Source organism: Drosophila bipectinata, chromosome 2L (assembly GCF_030179905.1).
Source record: "Drosophila bipectinata strain 14024-0381.07 chromosome 2L, DbipHiC1v2, whole genome shotgun sequence".
NCBI classification, from domain to species: domain Eukaryota; kingdom Metazoa; phylum Arthropoda; class Insecta; order Diptera; family Drosophilidae; genus Drosophila; species Drosophila bipectinata.
Window position 1 is genome coordinate 25731517 of NC_091736.1, and position 12273 is coordinate 25743789.

The following is a 12273-nucleotide window of genomic DNA, read 5'->3' on the forward strand; positions in this document are numbered from 1 at the left end:
ACGAGCTGGCGCTACAACCAAATTACTATTTTGGGGTGGGGCGTGGAACAATTTTAACACAAACTTGAACTACGCGGGTATCATACGATACAAAGTTTCAAATATGATAGTTCTATCTCTTATGGTCTGCAAGATCCACGCGTTCATTATTTTAGCCCGTTTTTATGGGTATATACATATATGGGTATATCCTCCAAAAATAAATTTATAAATAATATATAACCGATTTGAATGAAATTTGTTTTTCAGATATATATTAACTATAAAAATAATTTGCCATCAAAAGTTTTTCTAAAAACTTTCCTGTACTGTCACTACAGAAATTCGGAATTTGTGGGGGCTGGAGGGAATGTGGGATACCCCATTTGTCAATTCCTTGCCAAATCCTATAGCTCTTTCTCGTATACGACGGGCGGACGGACAGACGGACATGCCATTATGGAGTCGGCTATTGATACTGATCAAGAGTATACCCTTCCCCCTACCCTCTATGGAATCGGAGATGATTTTTTTTTTTATGTTACATACATTCAAACGACTACAATATATCCTTGTACTTTACGGGTATAAAATATAAAATTAGTTTCGTGTAGTAAAAATTTAAATCAGGAAAGGTGAGCTTACTTTTGGGCGAAGAAGATGTTCATATACCATTACAATTAAATGAATTTGTTTATGTTATGATCTATATCTCATCAGAGCACATACACTGGTCGGCAAATTTATTTTGTCATAGCGATGCCTCAGTTCCTTTTTACATTTTTTTTATTTTAAAGAGAAAAATATTTGTGGTTTGTACATAATTCATTTAGTTACAATATGTATATCTATTCTATGTATATAAAAATGAAACCAGTTTTTCGTTGTCACGATATCTCATGAAAACGGCTTGACCGATTTGGATGATTTTTTTTTTGTAGGTTTCTAATACTCTCTACAAGGTACTTACGGAAAAAAATAGGAAAAGCGTTCTTAAGTTCCCGCGAAAACCATAAAAACAGCCCTTTTCTATTTCCTATACACAAGTAAATTAAACTGGCCTGGGCTGGTTGAAAATATTAATGTCAAATGTCAAATATTATGGTTGCGTTTAGAAATTCACTGCATATCTTTTTTTTGGTATCTTTTGGTGACTACACACAAACCAATACAAGAAAGCAACAATGCCAGCAATTAGACGTACAAACTTAAGCCGCAGAACTCAAAATAGAAATCGAAATCAATATAGAAATGTTGTGTTTAATCTCCACAGAGCTGCATTCAGTTATAATGTGGAAATTGATTACAGTTCAGAGAAAATTGTTGCTATTGGACTAATGAATATTGTGTGTCCACATTGCAATGCATTGAAATTCAAAAAAGAAGCCCCTGGGTTGTGTTGCGCCAGCGGCCAAGTCAAATTGACGTCATTGGTACCTCCACCAGAGCCACTACATTCATTGGTTTCCGGAAATAGGCCAGATTCTTATCATTTTTTTACTCATATCCAGCAATACAATAATTGCTTTCAAATAACGTCATTTGGCGCAACAAAAGTTATTCGAGGCAATTTTGTTCTACAGTTACCTAAATACATGTTAATATTCTTGCAGATTCAAGGTCATATATATTATAGAACAGTTTCCTTATTGCCAGTGCCTGATGAAGACTATACATTTTTGCAAATATATTTTATGTGCAATTCAACAAGAGAAGTCGATCAGCGTTGTTCACACAACAACTCAGTGACAAGATCTATTGTGGAACAACTTCATTTAAACTTCAAAATTTTTCCATCAACGCAATGAATGAGTTGCATTTGTCACAACTGCATTAGACCGCATGCCATCAGATAATCATTAAATTGTCATCAGAGCCGATAAAACGCCTGCTGAACAACATGCTGGACGTTTTAATGCGCCAACAATTGATGAAGTGGCTATTGTCGTCGACCCTAAAACGAAACAGTACCCGGGGGAAGCCGGGCTGAGCAGCTAGTTAAATTATAAATATAACAAATTTTCCTTCTTGACTTTGATTTCGATTTTTTATACCCTTGCAGAGGGTATTATTATTTTTTCCAAAAGTGCGTAACGCAGTGAAGGAGACATCTCCGACTTGAAACTTTGCACACACCCTTCTTTCCTTTGCACGCAGTATATAAGTCGGAATGGCCGGGATCGGCCGACTATATCCTATAGCTGTCATATAGCTGTTTTTTGAGGTAGAGTTCAAATTTCACATAAATTTCATAAGGAAATCGGCCGACTATATCCTATAGGTGCCATATAACTGAACGATCGAAAATGCTATCACTTTACTGGTTTTAGAGGTAGAGAATTCTGTTTGTATGAATGTTATTATTGCCAAAATAATATGCCGCATCAAATTTCATAAGGAACGGCTGACTATATCCTATTGCTGCCATATAACTGAACGATCGAAAATGAGCCAACTTTCGGGTTTTTGAAGATTAAAGGTTTAAACTTTTTACAGATTTGCCATGTGATTCGACCTACCGAACTTCATAAGGATCGGCCATCTATATCTTATAACTGCCATATTACCAGATGTTGCCCCTCATATTACTGAATGATCGGAAATGGTAATTGGTATTTAGTAAACATATCAACGTCGTTATTTTAGAAGATAGAAGTTTGTGGCGCTTTTTAAATTTTGTATTATGAAATTATCATAAGGTCAACCGTATGCCATATTTCCGATATAAATCCAATCTTTACTGCAAAGGGTACTTCGGCTCCGCCCAAAGTTAGCTTTCCTTTCTTGTTTTTTTCTCTCTTCGTGCACACCCCTGATCTAAAATATCATGGCTTCGGCCGATGGGTCCGCCCTCATCAGAATGAAGGCTGTTCTTCTCCTATCTTTGTAAGAGCCTTTAGGCTGCGTCGAGTGAGACGCTCCCGAACCAGGGTTCGCCTTAGGGACCCCGCCGGTTGGTTTGGAGGTTGACCCTGGGGTCTTTCTCTCAACGCCGTTCGGTGGTCCCATGGCTAGCCCCGCTTTGAAAGAAGAAGCCTTGGCAACCTCCTCCGCACCGGCGCGTCCCGCCTCCAGATGTTGCCCCTCTGTGGGGGGCTTCTCCATCTCAGCAACTCCTTGTCTTTTGAGGGCCTTGGAGTTTGACGGGTCAGTGATCCCATTTCCGGACTTTTTTAGGGAGTTCCGTTCTCCACTTAGGTTTTTATTTGGAATGGTAGTGTTCATATTTTGGTCCCACGAGTAGGCGGGAAGGGGTTCGTCCATCATGACATAGCCCGCTTGTCACGATAAGCCTGGTATTAAGCCGTATTAAGCAATACTATCATAAATAATTTTTTAAAAACTACCTACAGGCCACATCTATAAAGATATAAAACTAAATACTGGCAACAAACTTACACTAGCCGCCGTATACTGCCACCCACGCTTCACCTACAATGCCAAGCAAACAAACAGGGCTGAAAATGAGTGTATGCAGTTTTTCAACTCACTAGTACATTTCAAAGCAACAGGAGACTACAATGCCAAGCAAACAAACAGGGCTGAAAATGAGTTTATGCAGTTTTTCAACTCACTAGGAGATTTCACAGCAACAGGAGACTACAATGCCAAGAAAACACAATGCAAAGTAAAATTTTGGCGCCGGAATTATTTACTTCGGCTTGGTCGGAACTTAATATAAGGAGCTTTTCAGCCTGTTACAAGGTGGATGCCATGCTCCACGTGCGACAGGCCAGATAGTCGCCATGTTCAGTGAATTCAAGGCTCGTGGCGACGATGCATGTCGAAATCGAGCACGAGACGACCCTTCGGTCTTCTCGAATTGCTGCCCACTCTACCCTGGACAAAGGAATGTCCACCTTGTAGGTTGACCCGGAATTAAGTCAAAGTTTTCAAGCGTTGCCTCTCCCTATCTTTAGCGGTGCGTTCTCGGAAATGGCCTGAGGTCTACTCGATTTTCCCTACAATCGTCGGCAGCAATCCTTGAATTAGTAAAGTTGAAAAGCTGCTAAGGTTGCAATCTTGCCTTCGGGAGTCCGCTTTCGAAGCAGTTCGTTCTTTGGAAGTCTCCGACGAGTACTATGAGGTCGCTTAATATTTCAGTCGCATGTGAACGAGATTCTGGGCCTCAGTCTCTTGGAAAGTAGCTCAATAGCAGCTCTATGAGGTCTTTCGGACAAATTAAATGCCCATATGCGAGCCTTAAATAATTTCGGTTCGTCAAATCAGATTGCCAGCTGCATCATCGTCCAGGTTTTTTTTTTCAAAGGTTGGATCCAGCTACCAGCAAGTTCAGACGCCATCCCTACTTGGGAGTCGATCGCCGAATTTTAGGAGCAGCGGTGTAGGACGCTGGAGGCTATGGATGTGGCCATGGCTGAAAGTAAAAGTGTATCATCTTTTATTGTTACTAATTCGCTTCCCTCTGCCTGTACTTTATGCGGTGGATGGTCCCATGTAATGTCTGCATGCCCCCGATTTCTCTCAATGCCCACTGAGATCCGCCTTGGTGATGCCACGCTCGGGCTTTTTGGGAAGTGTCTCCAAAAGGGGCCATCACATCCGACTGCCTCGCTGCTAATTGTCGCAGTTGTGGAAGGCGGCATCACAACTTGCTGCATTTTCTGGAATCGCAGTTTTCTAGCGGCCAGCCTTTGGTTGGTTCTCCCACGTCAGCCATTCACTGCTAATGCACCGTCCACTGCTAATGCACTAGTTGCTCAAGGTCGCAGCGATGTTATCAAAGTTGCTACATTTTCTGTTAAGGTTCCGATGCCATTAGGTGGCCATTACTGAAGGTATTTGCAAAACGTATCGTTGCGTCAGGGTTTTTTCTGAGAGCAGCTATCTTTAGTGAATTGGCGGGATTCCACCCAGGATGAGATGCAAGTTTTTATACCATCGCAGAGGGTATTATAATTTTGTCCAAAAGTCCAAACTATAAAGTATATAAATTCTTGATCAGGATCACCTTCTGAGTTGATATGAGAATGTCCGTCTGTCTGTCTGTTTTTACGCAAACCAGTCTCTCAGTTTTAAAGTTATGGACACACAGTATATAAATCGGAACGGCCGGGATCGGCCAACTATATCCTATAGCTGCCATATAACTGATTGATCGGAAATGGTATAACTTTGATGTTTTTAGAGTTAGAGAGTTCGAATTTTGTACGAATGCTGATTTTGACAAAATAATACGACCCTCCAAATTTCATCGGCTAATCCTATAGCTGCCATATAACTGAAAAATCGGAAATGACACAGATTTCGTGTTTTTGAAGACAGAAAGTTGAACCTTTGTACAAATTTTATTTTGGCTTTGTTGATCCTACCCACCAAGTTACCCACCAAGATCGGCCGAATATAGCTTATCGCTGGCATATAACTGAACGATTGGAAATGGTATTTGGTAAAAATACCAACATAAGTGTTCTTGAATACAGAAGTTTGGGACTTTTTTTTAGATTTTGTATTGTAATAAATTGGTTATATTATGATATTCCCATAAGAATCGGCCAACTATATCCGATTTTAGCGATATCTATCCGGTTTTAACTGCAAGGGTAAATAAACTTCGGCTCCGACCAAAGTTGGATTCCTTTCATGACAGCTTGATACTGTCACCTATGGAACGAAGCCTGTCTTATTTTTATCAGTTTGGCCAATGCATCAGTTGGTAAAGGATGAGCAATTAATGTTTTCAAAAGAGTCCGAAATTCTGCTTCGCGACTTTTATGTGGATAATCTACTTTCCGGAGGCGACTCTTTAGATGAAGCCGCAAAGATCCGGGATCCTCGCCTAAGGCCAATTTCGGTTAAGGAAGTGGTGCTCCAATTTTGCTGACGTGCTGGATAAGGTGCCTAAAGAAGATCGGGAGTCTTTAAAGTTCGATGCTGGCATCAATTTCACAAAGACTCTGGGTCTCGCTTTGAATCCTGCAACTGACCACTTGCTATTTTCGTTTGAAGATATTTAGTCAACCTCAAAGCCCACTAGGCGTATCGTTCTGTCTTCAGTCGCTCGGCTGTGTAACCCATGTCTTAGGCCTTGTCGGTCCATTTATTGCGAAGGCAAAAATCTTTCTCCGTGCCGTTGTGCTGGGATGAAAGTTTTCCTCAAGCTTTTCACTCCGACTGGGATATGATTTGTACCATCTGAGCTCTGCCAGTGCGCAGCGGGCTGAATTCCCTAGATGGGTACAAACATCGAAATCCAAGGTGAAGAGATTCATTGATTCTGTGTCGCCAGCATTGAGGCATATGGAGCTTGCGTTTTTGTCGTGTCCAAGGGCGCAGGATCTGCAAGCTATTTACTGTGCTCGAAGTCCCGAGTTGCGCCTTTGAAGACTGTTACGGTGCCGAAGCTTGATTTATCAGGAGCAGAGTTGTTGGCTCGACTTATGTCGGAAGTAGCACAGTTGAAGTTCTACGTTGGGAAGGACTTTTTCTGGTGCGATACTACTGTGGCTCTGTCTTGGATTCGAGGAGAAACCTCCGATTTTAATATTTTCGTCTCCAATCGAGTTTCGATTAAGAGTTAAGCTCATTGAAAACGTACTATTGATATTTATGATTACTTGGTCCAGTGGCCTATTTTCCATTTTTATATAATTTGCTCACTTTTATATTTTATATTTCTTTTCAACAACTTTACTTATTACACAGTGCGAAATCAACAGATCGCCAGGCATATCTCCACGTTCTAAATAACTATTGATTTATCTTCAACCAAAGAACAATGAAATAAATGGACTCAATTGCCCTTAGATTCCTGATTGAATTTTACCATGTATTTAATTGTCCATCGAGGCTGTATTGTCGAATACACACTCTATGTATTCTTTAAAAACACTAATTCCTCACATATGAGTAGCCCAAAACATTCACGTTTGCTAATGATATAAGCTTTTCGGATGGTAAACGTAGTTTTAGTCGCAAAACTTATAGTAATAATAAACAAAAAACTTTGTGATTAATTTGGGCAGAATGAGACGGACTGACAGCGTGTATCGTGTCCGCCTATATTATATAAACTGGGTAGGTATAAAAACTACAAACAAAGTTTGAATTTCACGTTTTCAAATTTCAAAGTTTCAATTTTACATTGACGCATTTCTTATATTTGTAACGATACATTATTAAATTTATTATTTTTTTCTGCAAAGAGTGGAATTGTTTTTATAATATGAACTTAAAACAGGAAAATAAAGCTAAATTCGGGAGGACTTGATTTACCTTGCAGTTATGATCAGATGTATATAAAAAATATCGGATATAGTTGTCCGATCGTCAAAAAAATTTCATTATAACATCAGTTTCTTGTAAAACATACATCAAACTCTATCCTTCTTTTTGAGCGAACGGTTTCCCGGCTTTTATCAAAGTCAAAACAAAAGCCGATGTAAAGGTGGAGGACATAAGTAATTACAAATATAAATGTACAAGATTTCTTTTTTCAAGATTCGTGTGCATTAATGTGCAAGACGATTTGTTTACTCAGTTTTTAGCCAGAGTTTTGGTCCAAGAACATCAGCCTAGTACCCTAAAGATAAAAAAATTGCCAAGTTCACTCCAGTCGAACTTCCAGACCAACCTTCAACCTCTTCTTCGTCCACAACTTCAAACTAATCTTGTCAATAACACTCATCTATAGGAATACTAGGGGCTACGCAGAAAACTCTCTATACTACAGACTCCAATCTCCAATCTCGGTTCCAACGAGGTAAAATCACAAGAGTTTGGTGACATAGAATTTGGAGAGGAGATGTCTCTTTCACTGCGTTGCACACTTTTGACAAAACTATAATACAGTCTTCAAGGGTTTAAAAACCAATAGTGGATTATTTCGGATCAACCAAATTTTATAGCCCTTTAGAAACAAAACTATGGCATGTCCAATCAATCAGTTATATGGCAGATGTAGTACATAGTCAGCCTAACCTGCTCTGCCGTCATATATCTTGCGTCCAAAGGAAGGAAAGATGTGTGCAAAGTTTAAGGACGCATATGTGCAAAGTTTGAAGTTATGACTTTCACTGTCGTTTAGTTATATGGGAGCTATAGAATAGCTGCTTGTTGAATTGTATATATCCATTCTGGCTTTTATACCACATAGAAAGAAAAGAATGTGAAAGAATGTATGTGAAAAATTGTGATTGAGCGGTAACCAACACATACCCTTGGTAGGTGACCCTGAAGAAATATGTAAATCTAATGAATATTACATGATTGGTTTCTTTCACTGCGTGTAAATGTAACCCTTGAAAAGGTATAAAATTCGAGGTATTATTTTAAATAAATCACCTTACTATTAATTGTATATTTTTAGCGGCACCTGAAATGGCTTTTATTCATGCTCTGGCAGCTGCAACTGTAACTAGCTTTATAGCTCGAGCATGTAGAGATGGTCAATTGGCTTCCTGTGGTTGTTCGCGAGGTTCTCGACCCAAACAGCTTCACGATGATTGGACTTGGGGTGGATGTGGTGATAATTTGGAGTACGCTTACAAGTAAGTGAAATCAAAGCGCTAGTAACAGTAATTAAATTTGGGATTTACCCTTTTCTGTGTGCACCTAACTGAATTGCATTGGATTGAAATTCCTAATTACCTTGTGGCATTGACACGAGAAAAAACAGTGTTAACATCGTTCCTTTATGATTGAATTTTTTTTTCAACCCTATTAACTCTACTTATAAGTACAGGGTGGCCCATTTTCGACGGAACCATAAAAAAAACACTATAACTTTTGACAGCGATGTCACATCGTGTAGTAACATAGCGCATTTGAACTGTGAGTCCAAGACAATTTTTATGATGGTACAGTACACGCGACAAGAACGCTCTCAGATTGTTGACATTAACATTAAACAAAACAAGTCAATTGTTAAAAATCATGACCATGACCGATGAAGCACATAAAGGTTGAACAGAATGGTGAAAAAAAACTGCCGTATTTATGCCACTGAAAATTGTAGAAACTTCTCTTCATGATGAGAAAGTCACTGTCTTTGAAGATCAAGATGGCCGAACGATTACTGTCAATCAGGAGCGTTATCGCAATATGGTAACTAATTTTTTGATGCCAATCGTTTGAATGAAGCGTATGCAGCACAATTGGTTCCAACAAAACGGGGCTCCACCCCACACAATCGGGCTACTATGGATTTATTGAGGTCTTTCTTTCCTGGACGGTTGATGTCAAAAAACGGTGATTTATCCGGATTTTACGGCCCCACTTTTTTTTGTAAGGCTATTTAACGTGTAAAGTTTACGTCAATAAGCCAACCACCCTACATCAACTGAAGAACAACACCAAATTTTGTGTTATTTGGAACAAGAACAACACTACAACAACTGTCTTATTCGACACCAAATTTATTTTTTATTCTGCCTAAAGCGTATGCTATGCTGGGCTTTGTGAAGAGGCACGTTCACCAATTCGAAAGTCCACACTCGAGCCTCAGCGTCTATGCTGTATTTATTCGGTCGAAGCTGAATTCTTTTAGAATCCGGCTTGTATAGTTCGTTCCAACAGAATAGAGCGACTCCAGAAGAAATTTTTAAAATTGCAATTTTTGCACGTTGAAGGATCGGCGTACACTAGCACGGGCTCTTTCATATTTTAACTCTTTGCCGCCTAGCCTCCGAATTAAGTGGGGCTCTTATGAGGTTGTCTTTAAACGCTTGTTAATCAGGCACTTATTAAGTTTGTATTAGTATTGTACTATTATTTATTAGTTTGTAAGTCGTTATTTTGTAGCCATGATTTATCCGTTGGCGAAATAAATAAAAACAAGAAAGGAAAGCTAACTTCGGGCGGAGCCGAAGTTGATATACCCTTGCAGTTAAAACCGGATATATATCGCAAACATTGGATATAGTTGGCCGATCCATATGAAATTTGGTAGGTTGGATGAACTGACCAAAAATAGAATCTGTACTAAATTCCAGCTTTCTATCTTCTAAAACACGAAAGTTGGGTCATTTCCGATCGTTCAGTTATATGGCAGCTATAGGATATAGTCGGCCGATCCTTATGAACTTATATACTGCGTGCAGAGGAAAGAAGGGTGTGTGCAAAGTTTCAAGACGATAGCCTTAAAACTGAGAGACTAGTTTGAGTAGAAACAGACAGACAGACGGACAGACGGACATGCTCATATCAACTCAGGATGTGATCCTGATCATGAATATACTTTGTAGGGTCGGAGATGTCTCCTTCACTGCGTTGCACACTTTTGGACAAAATTATAATACTCTCTGCAAGGGTATAAAAATAAATAAACATTCGCGAAGAAATTGCTGCTATTCCGGCCGAAATTCTTACCAAAAACGATGCAAACGATGCAAAACGGGCTCAATACGCCGCAGATGCTTAAAGGAACCTCTTACGAGACATTCTATTCAAAAAGTGGAACCTCTTACGAGATATTCTATTCAAAAAGTGCAACATATCTACTTGGTCCGAATAAAATGATTTTATAACAAAAAAAAATAAAAACAGATTTTTCTGTGCTTTTTTTGAAAAAAGTCTTTTGAAGATGGCTCACCCTGTATATTGCGGTTTATTAAGAAATGTTACAAGAAAGAAAATGAATTCCAGCGGAGCCAAATTGCATATACCCTTTTAGTTAAGATCAGATGTATATCGCAAGTAACTATATCCCAGTTGGTATATAAAAGTAGACGTGTAGAATGTGTATGAAGTGCTGACCTTATTTATTTAAGAAAATTGAGTCATTTCCGATCGTTCAGTTATATTCCAGGTAAAGGATATAGTCAGCCGATTTTTATAAAATCCGGTAGGTTGTACTTCTTACTTCGAAAATCCCAAATGTATGGAAAACAGCAAGTTATGGGCGTTAGAGAATTCAGTCGGCCGATCCTAACCGTCCCAATACTACATACGTGAAAATTATATGTGTGCTAAGTTTGAAGTCGATAACTGTAAAACCGAGAAACAGGCAGACGGATGCACGAAAAGAAATGCTTATAAAGACTCACAAGGTGATTAAGGTGTTGATCTTAATAAAACGATATATTTTTTTTTAGTGTCTGAGGTGTCTCCTTTAGTTTGTTTCACACATTTGAAGAAAATTGTATTACACCCTGCAAGGGTATATATGCACAGAGAAATCGAGAGCTATTAGGGTTATTGAAAAATCTCAATCACCAAACATTGGGGATCTCGAGGTGATTTAGTTAATATAATTAACAATTTAAAAAATAATAGACCCGCGAAAAAAATATACAATCTTATAAACATACGTTCCACATGCAAGTGCAATGCGCATAGACGTATTCGTACGTATATATGTTCCGCAACGCTTCCTACGGTTCTGAGCGCACAGTGGGACAGATCGTATTCGCCGCGAGCAATTATGGCGGAGTTTCAGGCGCAGCGATACATGACGTTGGTGGCTTTGGATGTGACCACTGGCCAAAATTATGGAGTTGATCCCTGCCTGCGATGGAGAACTTCAAGCGGGACGGATTAAGCTGTACCTTGCCCCTTACGAATGGAGTTGGAGGACAGGCCCCAACTCAATGACCAAACCGTCGAAGGCAAAATGAATATGTGATAACAATATTTTGCAAGACGTTTCACGTGGCGCCGTATAACGAATAAATACAATCAGTTAAGCAGTTTTTATTACACCGTTGGAAGACAAAAATAAAGCTAACTTTTCCCGACCAAGTTAACTGATTAAAACACTTACCATACAAAATATAAACTTCTCAAGCAAAAAGATGCTCCAGAGAGGTTCCTCCAAAAAGGTTGCCCCGCAGTTAAATTTATCTTTATAAGTACGCGTAAAAATTTTAAGCTATATTAAATTTTTTAATATTTCGAATTGCTGGATGAGAGACGGTGAACGTCACGAAACGTGGAACATAATATAATATAATAGTTTTTTAATATTTCGAAGCCAAATTATATTTATATACTTGTTTCGCCAAGAAACAGAAATTACTTTACCTTTAGTGTACACCGAGATGGAGCCAACCTTTAGATCAGTGGGAGCAAAACGCTACCGGCCTTGGCTTCAAATCACATTTAAAGAGTTTCTTCAAAAGGCCGGCAGCTAGTTTTTTGTGGACGGTTTTTACTGCTTAAGTAGAGCCTACCTCACTTTCTGGCGACACGTGAAACGCCGCATGATGTACGGTTCGAATCGTGGGGAAAGATCCGAATTTAAAAAAAAGTGTGGAGAATTGTAGTCCCAACATAATACCCCAAAGGGATCATGCTGGGCATATGTCGAACTGCAATAACAAAAGAAGGTCATAC

At 39.2% G+C, this 12273-nt stretch overlaps 1 protein-coding gene across 3 annotated transcripts in view; it reads left to right on the forward strand.

Moving 5' to 3' along the window:
* Positions 1–12273, forward strand: part of Wnt5 (Wnt oncogene analog 5) — a 122902-nt gene that overhangs the window by 67522 nt on the left and 43107 nt on the right. For all 3 annotated transcript variants that reach the window (XM_043211566.2, XM_043211567.2, XM_043211568.2), the window contains exon 5: positions 8309–8489. In XM_043211566.2, coding sequence (XP_043067501.1) covers positions 8309–8489 — 181 coding nt within the window. The remainder of the gene's footprint in view (positions 1–8308; positions 8490–12273) is intronic.